Below are 13,510 nucleotides of genomic sequence, written 5' to 3' on the forward strand. Positions count from 1 at the left end.
CACAACCATGAGGTCTGGGAGAGGAGGACAGAGTGGCATGATTCATGTCAGGTCTGCCACCACTGAAGGTCCTAAACAGTCAATTGCAAAATCTGGAATGAATAGGAATGGCAGCCCTCAATCAATCAATCAGTATATTTATAAAGCACACTACTCATCCGTTAGGGTCTCAAGGCGTTGGGGGGGATGTTACTGGTCGAAGAGCCACGTTTTGAGGCATCTCCTGAACGTCAGGAGGTCCTGGGTCCCGCGTGGATGGAGCGGTAACGAGTTCCAGGTCTTGGCGGTGAGGTGTGAGAAGGATCTTCCTCTGGCGGTGGTGCGGCGTATGCGGGTGATGGTGGCGAGAGCGAGGCTGGCGGAGCGAAGATGGCGTGTGGGAGTGTGGAAGGTGAGTCTGTCGTTGAGGTAGGCTGGACCTGTGTTGCAGAGAGCTTTGTGTGCTTGTTCCATTGAAACCACAAGTTCACGGATTATGTCATCTGGGTAAACTCCAAGACGCCTCATGTTCCTCCTTACCAAGGCCCAGGACTGAGTTGAAACATAAGACTCATATCCTGAATGTCCCAGACTTGTTGAGGTACAAGAAAGGCCTTGAAGGCCACGGTGTCCAGGATGCCCCCTATGAAAGGGATCCTCTATGTGCAGGTCTGGTAGGACTTTAGCACGTTGATGGAAAACCCTAGGTATTTCAGGTATTTGGCCGTAGTACGAAAGTGACATGTGAAGGACTGCAGTGAGTCCATCTTGAGCAGCCAGTCGGCAAGATACCGGAGCACATGTACTCCAATATCCAAAGCAGCAATCACTGCCACTGCCATCCTTTTTGTGACCACCAGGTCGGCTATGGTAAGGTTGAAGGGGAGCACGGCAAATTGGAAGTGTTCCAACCCAACTGATTACCATAGGAAAAGCATGTGCAGACTGCTTAATGGATACATGTCATGTAAGAATCGGAGCAGCATCCACTCTCCTCAGGGAGAATGAGACAGGAAGTGCATTTTGAATTTGTCTTTCATCAGAAAGTTTGTCAGAGATCCTGTAGAGGCCTCAGGCATCTCTCCTCCTTCAGTAGGAGTTAATAGTGGGAATAGCACCCTTTCCTCTCTCCCAATTAGGTACCCACTCTATGGTACCCTCGGCAAGCAGGATGATTTCTTACAGCAAAATTGCAGAACAATCCCCCGAGAATCACTCTGATGTGCAGGTCCATCTGGAAATGTTGTATTCTGCCTCCTACTAGCTGGGCCTCAGCCACCGATGGCAAAATAAAGATGCTTCGCAGTAGCTGCAGACCAGGAGATATAGTGAGAGGAATGCTGTCCCCGCTGCGGCGCATGGGTTCAGTTGCCGCTACACCTTCTGCCTCGAAAGGACTGGGTCTGCTGATGCTGCCCAGGTTGGGAGGGTTTGCATTGTCTGTAAGCTAGCCCCCTCAAATACCTCTAAATTTTCTTTACTGTGAGTGAAACAGCTGAAATGGATGGCAGGAGAAAAGCGGCCGAAGGACACTTGCCTCCTACCATTTGAGTGCTGAATCAGCCTTCTCTCCAAAAAAACTGGAGTCAACAAAAGGCATGTCCATGAAGGATGCATGTACAGATTCTGAAAATATGGTTTCTCTCATCCTGGGGAGTCTTCCAAGCTAAACACATGCACCAATAAATGCCAAGAAAGAAAAATAATCTGTGATGTCTAAGCCAGCACACAAGACATACTTTGTAGCGTCCAGTAATCACGTATTGTTTGAGCCAGCAAGGGTCAAAGATCATTGGACAGCTTGCAAAATCTTTGAGTCAATACTCCTTAAAGCATGTACCTACCCAGAAAGCACACTACATTCAAGGATCTTGAACAAGCTGAAGAGAACGTTCCCTTTGCCAAGGCATCAACTCTGGACTCCCTATTTGGAAGGTTTGTTGAGAAGGCATGAGGAGTGACTTCCGATGCTGGTACCACAAGTCTTTCAGGCATAGGATGCTTTGCTAAAAAAAGAAAAAGTTATTTAACTTTGGTAGCGCTCTTACTGGTAGATAGTCTATCTAACTGCTGATTCATCACCTTTGAATTTCCCCAGCTGTGAGACTGGATCTGGGTAACTTAAAAGCAGTGTTCCTGCATGCAGGTATGTGGCGCCTTGTTCATGTCAAAGTCGTTAGTTTCCGGAAGTGATGAAAGGAGTTGCAAATAAGCTCCATTCATTGCAATGATGTTAGTTTCTTTCATTAAGCCTTTGGCATTCTGAGACACAGAGCCCATCAGCAAACTGAACAAACCAGTGTGCGGATTCCTTGACTGGGATGTTTTGAGATGGAAGAGACCATACCACAGAACAGAAAGGTACAGGGGAAGTGAGAAATCTGTAGTTAGAGTATCCACCAGAAGGAGTGTTACCAAATGTAAGTAACATGTTATTTTGATAGATACTTCTAATTGTAGATTCCTCACCTCGTGAATAGATACCAAAGCAGTACCACACAAGGAAGTGGGTTTATTTAAATGCTAAAACTAAAAATTCTAGAAAGACAGAGCAGGCAAAATGCCCATCTCAATTTACCCGACTGTCGAGGCTGAAGTGCTTTGTGAATGTGTGCACTGATATTCACATTGCTGTCTGACAAATATCCAGGATGGGAACTCCATGTCGAAATGACTTATAGCAGTCTATACTCTGGTGGAGACGGTCCTCAGGCCTTCTAGAGGAAGCTTTATAGCCAATGCGTAACAGATGATAACGGAGAGGACTATCCGATTGATACCTTTCCTCCTTCTTGACTGATTTTGAGTGCAGGATGGGGTCAAGTCCTAGGCTTTTCTGGCACAGTTTTGACTTTGAATTACTGGAAGTCTTTGAGCAGGAACAGGACTAAATTCGAGACCAGGCTCTTGAATAAGTTCTGAGAGGCACACAACTTGCAGCAAGACCTATGCTTATGCTGCAACATCTTCTTATGCTAGACTATGAAGTTTCTCCCCAGACTCCCAGATCACCTTTTGGTGCATGAGGGGACATCATTTGTCACACTCTTCTAGACATGACCACTGCCCAAGCACCATACACACAAATTGTGCGGGTCTGTGACCAACTTCTGCTTACTGAGGTATTGGCACAGTGGAAATCATGTTACCTTCAGTGGAGACATCTTCCCTAATACAATTAAAAGAAATTTAAGTTGTTGTCAGAAGACTGACAAAGTGGAGGTCTGGATAAGCATCAAAGGGCACAGAAAGAAAGGAACTGTAGTCTGTTCACAAGGGTGGAGCTAATATGTGGTTCTGCACCGTCACATCCAGGACAGTGGAGAGTCACTGCGGAGCAGTGGAGCAAGCTGAAAAAATCTCTGCATCCAGTTCAGCGTACAGAGATATGCTAAAGGTGAGTAACCTGTAGTTAGAAGTATCCACCAGATGTATAAACATCAAGTGTGGTGAAGAACTTTCCACTTTGAAACAACTTAAACCTATCAGGAGTGGCTGGAAGGGAGACCTGAGCAACTAAGCAAACCTTTGAGACAGGTTCTATTTATAGATATGGAAAGAACTGAGAAGGACATACAAGTTCCTCCGATGAGCATCCCCGCACCCTTCAGCATGAAAGGAGAACTCAGAGGGTGGAGAGGGCTCAAGAAAACCGCTGACAGCCTTTGGAGACACATCAAAAACAACCCGCAGCATACAGGACTAATTTATAGTTAACATAATTGAAAGTGTAGACAGGGCAGGGGAAAACATGAGTTGGGCAATTCCGGGATAAGTTACGGGATCAAATTCATGAAAGAGTATTTCACGAGGACTATCCACATAAGCTGCTAGGATGGCATTCAAAGTATTACGTAGACAGTAGTATCTTCCATGGAACATAAAAAAAAAGTCTAAAGGATCTGCAGCGATCTGCCCAAGGGACTTTACTGAAAAGGTGGTGCACTTTCATTTTTGGGTTTGCTCTTGTACAGAAATACTAAAAGGTTTTGAGATGGATTAGCAAGGTCAGAGATGCATATCTCATGGATAAGTTTCAGAATGTTCTGTGATCGCAGCAGAACATAGGTATCTGAAAATTCTGCAAGGTGCTACATTAACTATTGGTAGTCTTCAGTACACTGTGGGAACTCGTGTTCAAGTTCTTCTATTTGCATGGTTTATCCCTTGCAGGCTATTCTGTTTTCATTCTACACATGTCCTCTGACTCTCTTGTCTCTTTCATAGAAAGTGGAAAGTTTTCAAGACGTGTAGAAACCTAACTATTATGCCTACTTACTGCCTAAGCTGACATATTATCTTGCACCCTTTACTATCTAAGCTGACTTTCCTTTTTCTTTTAGCTATCAGTGCATATACTGAATATGTGAATCGACATTACACATTTGTTGCTATGATGATTTAGTCTTGTTTGTTCTTTGGTGGCTGAAGTGCTAAATTAGTTTTCATAACATGATACAAAATAAGAATTCTGCTACTATAAAACTCAAGTATCGAATCCTAGTTATAGAAGGACTTCACACAGACTATTACAACAGAGGTCAGGCCAGTTTGCAGCATTGACCAACTTCAGTCGGAGGCGCAATTGGGGACAGAGAAAAGTGGCCTTCAGCCTGTCGCTGTTTATTTGCCAGCCTGAGCAAGGTGTCATAAGAAACAGTTGACTTGCTGTGTTACAATGAAAACACAGGTATGCAGTGCGATTCATCTTTAGAAACTCATACACTATTTAATGCTTTAGGTAAAATTAGCATAGTGCTTACAAATAGCTTCAGGGTGTTCGGACGCTAAGAACTCAATAACCATGTTAGAAACGTACTTGCTGTTTTCGCCAAGTGTGACATGCTTTGTTGCATTCCTTTTCGCATTGCATGTGGTTATCATTCACATTTTAAGCACTGGGTTAGAAATTCTAAACAAACATTTAAAAATATGTCTCCTTTCTTAGTGCTATTTTGAGTGTGTCATTCAGGACCCAAAGGACCTCAAGAACTTCCAGCCCATCTCCCTGCTCCCCTTCCCAGCAAAAGTCATTGAGAAGATTGTCAACAGACAACTGACCCTCTTCCTCGAGGAGGACAACACTCTGGACTCGTCCCAATCCGGATTCCAAAGCAACCACAGCACTGCAACCGGCCTCATCGCCACCACCGACGACATCAGGACCCTACTTGACAATGGCGAAACCGCAGCCCTCATCATCCTGGACCTCTCTGCCGCCTTCGACACCGTCTGCCACCACACCCTACGCGCACGCCTCAGTGACGCAGGGAGCCTTGGACTGGATCACCTCCTTCCTCACCGGCAGAACTCAGAGAGTCCGCCTCCCTCCATTCCGCTCTGAAGCCACCAAGATCATTTGCGGCGTACCCAAACGGTCATCCCTCAGCCCGACCCTCTTTAACGTTTACATGACACCTCTCGCAAACATCGCCAGATCACACAATTTTCATATGCCAATGACACTCAGCTAATCCTCTCCCTCACCAAGGACCCCCACCACCGCCAAAACCAACCTCCACAAAGGAATGAAGGTCATCGGCGAATGGATGAAGAACAGCTGCCTGAAACTTAACTCTAACAAGACTGAGGTCCTCAGCCTCTGCTTGACCCCCTCTCCCTGAGACGAATCCTGGTGGCCCGCCACACTGGAAACCGCACCGACACCCACCGACCACGCACGCAACCTGGGGTTCATCCTGGACTTCATCCTGGACTTATCGCTATCAATGACGCAGCAGTCTCTTCATCCTGCTTCAACACTCTTCGCATGCTTCGGAAGATCTACAGATGGATTCCCACCGGAACCAGAAGGACGGTCACCCAAGCCCTCGTAAGCAGCAGACTGGACTACGGCAATGCCCTCTACGCAGGAACCATGGCCAAGCTCCAGAAAAGACTGCAACACATATAAAACGCCTCCGCACACCACATCCTGGACATCACCCGCCACAGCCACATCACAGCCCACCTGCGAGACCTGCACTGGCTCCCCATCAACAAGAGAATCAAGTTCAAGCTCCTCACCCATGCTCAATAAGCACTGCACAACGCCGGACCAGAATACCTCAACAGACAACTCACCTTCTACACCCCAGCCAGCCAGCTTTGCTCTGCTGACCTTGCCCTTGCCACCATTCCGCGCATCCACAGAACGCCCGCTGGTGGCAGATCGTTCTCCCGCCTCACCGCCAAGACGTGGAACACCCTTCCTATCCACCTGCGACAGACACAGGACCTGCTAACCTTCAGGAGACACCTAAAGACCTGGCAGTTGGAGCAGTAGCAGCACCCCCTGCCCATAGTGCCTTGAGAACCTCACGGGTGAGTAGTGCGCTTTACAAATGCTATGATTGATTGATTCATTCATGCATTCACAAATGAGGGTTTGGAGTTCCACTGTGCCCCTAAATTCATCTTGTGGGACTGGTCATTACCAGAAAACATTTTCTTTGCCGTATTGCATGGTGGGTTGCGTATGGGTTACAGTCCAGGGAGATTTCTAATTCCGATTAGTGCACTGATCATGTCTGTATGCTAGTGGGTTCGAAAACCGACTGGTGTGCAGCCAGTCCAGATTGTATCAGTAGCAGCTATAACAATGCTGGCTCAGTTTTGGACAATACAGACTATTCTTGGGCAAACCAATGGTTGTACAAGACATGGGAAACCTGCCCCAAAATAACACCAACATCAAAATGTGGGTACATTAACAGTTTCTAATGGAATTAGGGCCATTTTTAAAGGTACATCAAATGACACCGAAATGTAGCAGAAGTGCGACATCAAAAATCCCTTTTTTGTGAATTAACAAGGATGACTGAAAAAGGACATAGTAAGATTAGTTAAGCACATAGAAAATTAAAATAGGAGTGATCCATTCCGGGGAAATAATAAAGCGAAGGTTACTAAGCGATGGGGTGCCTCCTGGTGTTAGGGTAGGGTTCTGTGTTGATCAGGGGGCGGGGGCCTGGATGTATGGGATGAATCTAGATACTTAACTACAATCTTCACTTTCTTTCCTTTTTTCTTATCCTCTTTTTTGTCAACCTTTTCTCTCTTCCTTGCTCAATTTAATAGAGCAGGTGTTCCCAACCAGTTGATCGCAAGCTACAAGTAGCTCCTAGACACCTTCAGAGCAGCTCACAGTCTTGAGTTCTTTTTTTTAAAAAGCACATAGTCAAATTTTTCCTTTTACCGTTTAGGGAAGGCTGTGTTTATTTTACATTATTATCATCAGGCTGCAGATAGCAGGGCCCGATAATAAGCAGTGCTGGAGTAAGATTTACGACCCATGGTGAGGCACAGAGATGAAGAACTGAAGCACTGATAGAGAGCCAATGGATCATCTTAAGGGTCTGACGGCCTAATTAATAAATTTTGTAAGCTACCACACAACTGTTGGATCACAATTTTTACAGGATAACAGGTGAGGGTAAGATCTGATAATATGGTCACTTGCAGTGACACTCAGCAGGGTTGCTGCAATACAGGAGGAAAATATGGATACATAGTTTGGATTAACTTATTTCTGAAAGAAAATTTAAGTCAGATGAACTTCTGCTTACCTAAAAGGGCCTGTGTAAAAAACTGGTACTCATCCACACTATTATCGCAGTCAAGTGGAGTGCTGAATCCTTCCAAAGCGGTTTCTTCCAAAGCATCATCATCCCAGTCATCATCATCATCATCTTCATCTTCTACATCAGCACTCTGATTCTCCTGCATCGCCTGGGGCAGCGGGTTTGTCTCTTCTTCATCACTTGGGATCTCTTCTAGAAGCATAATAGGTAAAGACAACTATTCATATCTTAACACGCTTTTGTTATAGGTATTATACTTATATCACCTCTCTCTCTATCGCTCTCTCTCTATCTCTCTCTTAAATACAGAACATTACACAAATCCATCCATTCATCCCATCCATGCCTCCCCTTATAATCTCATTGCTTTCTTAGGCAAAAATAAAATCAATTCATATGCATTAGGCACTGATTTGTATGGTACCTGCCAAATGAGCATCTAGAAGAAACTAAAAATTAACAAAAAATATAATTCGAAACAACAATGATGTACCTGCTGCTGACAATTAAATAAGGAAAAGCAATAGATAAGTGGTCATGGTTCTATTTGAAAAGATTTCTGCTCATTAAATGCAAAAGTAATACCTACATTACGGATAGACATAAAAGAATATAAAAATGTTTCTGAAATACACAAAGCGTAAATGCTATTTCTGACAAGTCATTTACCTTTGGTCATGCCTTTCTGGTACAGACTATCTCACGGAAGGTCTCTCACCTTGTGAATACTCCCAGGGGCAAGACTAGATCCGGAGACATTTTTTTTTTTACATTTATTTTATTGATTTTTCAACAAGTACAGTTGTTTCATGTACTTTGCCAGGACATCCAAAGGGTAGGCAGTACACATTATTCAACAAAAGAAACAGAGGTCAGGTACGAATGATTGTCAATGCTATATCACTGTGGAGGAGATATACCAGTGAGTGTCCCAGAGAGCGTTAGCGCCAGAATCTGGGGTACAACATCAATTACATGCATTAGAAATTATTTTTGTCATTCATAGTGATTTCCATTCCAAGTTGTATTTTGACCATGGTCATATAGTAGGGTTGGAACAACAATAAAACCTGTTCTATAGTATGTATGCCTATCGTTCTTAGCACAGAACTATGGCCCGCTCTCGATTGACAATTCTGTTCTGACACTGTCAGGGTCTGTTTTGGTGTGGCAGTAAAAATAAGATCTATATGGTTGCCAGATGCCTTGTGGTGTGCTACACATGGAGAGCAGCTCTCTATAAGTATCTGAGTTTATTTTACAATGAGCGATGTCTGTGGGCCATTCCTTCAGTAGTGGGGTGGGCCCGCAAGCCTATCAAATCACAACCCTCCACTTCACTAAGAGCAGACCAATGCCCACAAGACATCGCGCTGACTGTGGAATATCCCTGTCATATCCTAGCAGAGCTAACAATAGGTCCCTTGGTATGGAAAGCCCCAGTATGTCCTCCAAGACAGAAAACACCTCCCCCCCGGAAACTGTAAACCCCTTGGCAGTGGCTTGCTAAAGGCATAGACCCCACTTCATCTGCCCTGAAGCGCAAGCATTGTGCATTGTCTCTCAGACCATATTGAGTTGTCTAACTAGGATGTAATACACTCTGTTAATGTATTTGAAGTGTACAAGTCTGTGCCTACCGTTAAGATAGATCGATTGTGACTGAACAGCAATATTGCCATTCGGCGTCACTGATAGTGAGCTGTAAATCTCTTTGGCAGTCTAACCAAGCTTTAGTAAGGCCGGGCCTGTGGGCTTCCTTGGGCATAAGCATGGTGCCTGAATATTATGAGTGTGGGAGTGGGTGTCTGTAAGACGGAGGACAATGCTGGCAGTTCTATGAAATGTTGCAGATCTCCACCCATCAACTCTCTCATGGTATGTCTAGCTCTGTGGTAGTAAAAGCACATTAATGAAGTAGGGGCTGCTGCAAGCGTCTGTCCCTTGTCCCCACTATGCATTATCCAGTCTTCAAAGAAATCCTCTATAGTCTGTACGTCTAAGGAGATCAGAGCACCCACTGCGTCCCTATCCTGTCCCAGCGGGAACCATAAACAGCTGTTTAAATGGATGAGCGGGGAGCATAAAATTGCTCCGGCTTGCTGGTACAGTAGGTGGTGCCAAGAGTTACCCGTGACTTTCAGGGAGTCATAGACAAGGAACCTACACCTAGGCCTACGGAAATGAAACTGCAGCAAGGACAGCTGCGACAAGCTCCATCTGCAAGTGCAGCAGGTCTTGTGGCCTGTGAATCCAATAGTGTGCCATGCTGCTTTGTGCCGCATTATAATAGGTCTTAAGATCAGGCGCACCCAATCCCCTATAACATATGACAGTGTTAGGAGTCCCAGCAAACCTGTGGTTGCTTCCCGACCAAATGCCAATCAGATCATCGATGCACATAGTGTGGACCACATGGACTGCGTTAGCAGCAGCAGAATTTTCATAAAGAGGAACAAGAACAGGGGGAGCACCACCATTTTCATAACTGCAACTTGACCTACCAGGGAGAGGGGCAATTTTATCCAACAGTTAACAGTGGCCGTCAATTTGTGTAGAACTGTACCATATTTTTCTAGTAATACAATTTCAGGGTCAATGTGCACAAAGATTCCCAAATATCGGACAGCGTCAGTGGTTCATTGCAATGGAAATTCCATGCACCGGTAACGTTGCTGGTGTGAGTGGGAACACAAGAGACTTTTCCCAGTTAATCCGGTAGCTGGAGTAGCCTCCAAACAATGTCACCTCCTGCAGGATCGGGGAGAGAATGAGATCCGGGTTACGTGCATAAAGCAAGGTATCATCAGCATAGGTGGAGATAATAAGCCTATGCCCAGGGTAAATGAGCCCACATTGAGAATGAAATTCCCTCAACGTACATGCAAGCAGTTCTGCCACCAAAGCGTATAGCAGAGGGGAAAGTGGACATCCCTGGCGGGTGCCCTACCAATATCAATGGGGTATGAAACAATCCCGTTAGTGAGCACTTGTGGCATAGGTTGCGTATAGAGCACATTTACCAGCTGAAGAAAAACCTCTCTAAATCCAATCCTTTTTAGTACCACACGCATAATACCCCATGCCACTGAATCGAATGCTTTTTCTACATCCATAAATATTGCTACACAGCTGACATCAGTTTGCGCTACACCAAAAATGGTTCAGAGATTATGTGTCAGGGAAAGGCCCAGGATGAAATCTGTGTTCTCCATTCCCACCACATCAGGCAGTATCGGTGTCAACCAATTAGCAATTATTTTGGCCCATAGCTTTGTGTCCTCTTTCAGAAAGGACAGTGGGCAGTAGGATTAACACTCATCTGCCGGTTTACATGGTTTTAAAATCGTGACTAGCAGAGCTTCTCTCATAGTGGGAGGGCATTATGCCATTCTTGGCCATCTCTGTGAACAAGGTCACTAGGTGTGGTATTAGGATATCGTGGTAGGCTTTATAAAAGGCCACCGTAAGGCTGTCTGTTTCCGGTGCCCTTCCTGCCGGCATGTCCCTCATCATAAACCGTGCCTCCCCAGGATCTAATGTGCCATTAGCCTCTCCCTTTGCTCACTGGTAAGCCATTTCATGTTTTGAAGGGGTAATACCTTGAATGTAAACTTTAAAGGCTTCCCATATGGTCGCAAATTTGTCGACCGACCCCAAATTGGTGCTGAAGAAATCTCCTATGGCTATACGTAGATCCTATCTGAAAGACGAGTCCAGCAGGGAGTACGGAGGGAAACACCACATGAAGGGAGCACTTACCACAGAACTGGGGAATGGTCCGAATGTCTGCAGGAGAGGTCCACATCTGCCTACTTGCTATAGTAGCGCACTGGATATCAGCCAAAAATCTATATGTGCGTAAATGACATGGACGGAGGAGTAATGCGTGCAACCTGGACTGTCTGGGGAGCAATGGCATCAAACGTCAATGATGCCAGCTTGCGTTGCTATATCAGTAATGGCTCATGCCGCAGCTGATGGTCTCTGGCTTGGGCTCCTGGATCGGTCCAGTTCTGAGGATAATACACAACTGAAGTCACTGCCCCATATCTGCCACATACCTAACCACTGGGTTAGGTGTGCCTGCAGTGAATAGTAGGATTGGGGGTCGTCGTAATTAGGACCTTATAACTCTACCACTAAGAAGAATAGGTCATCTTTGCTGTTGTGTGCAAGTGCATACCTCCCACTGAGTCAACATCTACCTAACGCAGCGTGACACCTGAACTGCTGAAGGTCCATATAAATACCCCTCTTGCATGCCTGGTAAAACCTGCAGCGCTAAACTGGCCTTGCAATTTACATGATGTTAGTATTTTGTTCCCCAGGGGTAGGTGAGTCTCCTGAAATATAGCTATATCAATTGTGTGCCATTGAAGGTATGGCGCCACTTTCCTTAATTTCTTATAGTCATTTAATACCCTAATGTTCCACGTTAAGAATCAAATCAGCACCACACACGTATAGCGCAGTGTCGCTCCACACACTTGATCCTCAAGCATCTCCCCAACGATTTGCATATGTTAATGTGTCGTCCTTCATCGACCACTGGCAGAAATCTAGCAATTTAGCTAAAGACAACGGTATTTTGTTATCACTCTCACTCCCCACCCACACTATGTTGCACTCCAACTGACAGTGTCAACACGCCCCCCCCAAATCCCAACATTTCCCCTCAATGCGACAAATATGTGGAACATACTCCGGGCGAGGGGGGCCAGGGGATACGCACTTCTGCCGTACTCCAATACCCTGTCTCCTAAGCACTTGTTAGCCTGCGGAAAATTAGGGCACTACCTAAATCATCTACTGTAAGATCTGATCTTGTATACTCACGTGATCACTGCTTGTAAAGATCCCACCCTGTACCCCAATGAGGGATCTCAGAGCGGCCTGACAGTATAAAGCTGGGTACTTATTAGAGGATCATACCTCCTAGTATTCAGGGTCATGACCATATAACTGAGCTGGGCTTTGTCACTGTACGGCCGTCAAATTTTAGTTTTTGTTGCGTTTTGACTGCTGCCCATCCATTCTGGGCTCACAGCACTCCATTCCACTATGGAGAAGAACGGATACCTCTTGCTAGAGCGGCAGTTTATATCAGGAAGGCTGGCGCAATGGTAGGTGCAGGTAACGGTAACTGGAACTCCAAGCAGAGCAGGCAATTTACAGGGCCCACAGTATTCACCTGCGCAGAGACTTTTGGAAATAGTTACTGCTGCAGTCTATGGGTGATGCTGGGGCCAATCCCAAGCCAGATCAGGCTGTCAGAGGGATCAGGCAAGTTCAAGGCACTGTGAGTCACTGCCCAGTGTTTGCACTGCCCTTGGTGAATCTCTGGCCTAAGGGGCACCACAAGCCCACATTCCACCGGCCTCGGAATGCAGGCAGCAGCAAAGTCGCTTCTCGCTCCCTTCCTTCTCACCTTCGCTGCCCAGGGTCTCTGAAGTGCACTTTGTCCGGGCTCCTCAGCAATCTGTGGTCTTGGTGGTTTGGGAGGTGGGGGCATCCACTGTAGGCCGTCTGGTGCCTCCGTGTGACGCCAGCTCGCAGCCAGCAGCCAGCAGCCTATGTGGGTGCAGCAAGACCAGCCTATGCTACCTCACGGCAGCAACACCAAGCCAGAGGTCTCACTCCACCCCGCGCCACGGCCCAGCAGGCAGCAGCACCACAGAGGTCTCGGCAGCTCTATGTCGGTCTCCCAGGACAAAGCTCAGTGATTCTTCTTAGAAGGGCGTTGTACCGCAACTTGATGTGTTGGGGGCTCGGCAGCATTTTGGCCGTACAAAATTGAAATAGGCAGCAGGTTCAAGAAGGATTGTAAGGCAGGGTACAGTGTGACATTAGTATGCAGCCATTTTAGATCACGGCTAGCTCCGACCCCTCAGGACTTTTTAATAGGAATTCCCTCACAGGTTGGTAGGTGGTGTTGTGTCGCTCTG

The 13,510-nt window shown here is 46.1% G+C and overlaps 1 protein-coding gene across 2 annotated transcripts in view; it reads right to left on the minus strand.

Moving 5' to 3' along the window:
- The window catches only part of IPO8 (importin 8), a 650,601-nt gene that overhangs the window by 82,066 nt on the left and 555,025 nt on the right, over positions 1–13,510 (minus strand). The window contains exon 23 of one of the 2 annotated variants that reach the window (XM_069228192.1): positions 7,548–7,754. In XM_069228192.1, the coding sequence (XP_069084293.1) occupies positions 7,548–7,754 (207 nt within the window). The remainder of the gene's footprint in view (positions 1–7,547; positions 7,755–13,510) is intronic. The other variant, XM_069228193.1, reaches the window with a different exon arrangement.

The sequence above is a fragment of the Pleurodeles waltl genome, chromosome 4_1, assembly GCF_031143425.1.
Source record: "Pleurodeles waltl isolate 20211129_DDA chromosome 4_1, aPleWal1.hap1.20221129, whole genome shotgun sequence".
Classification (NCBI taxonomy): Eukaryota; Metazoa; Chordata; class Amphibia; order Caudata; family Salamandridae; genus Pleurodeles; species Pleurodeles waltl.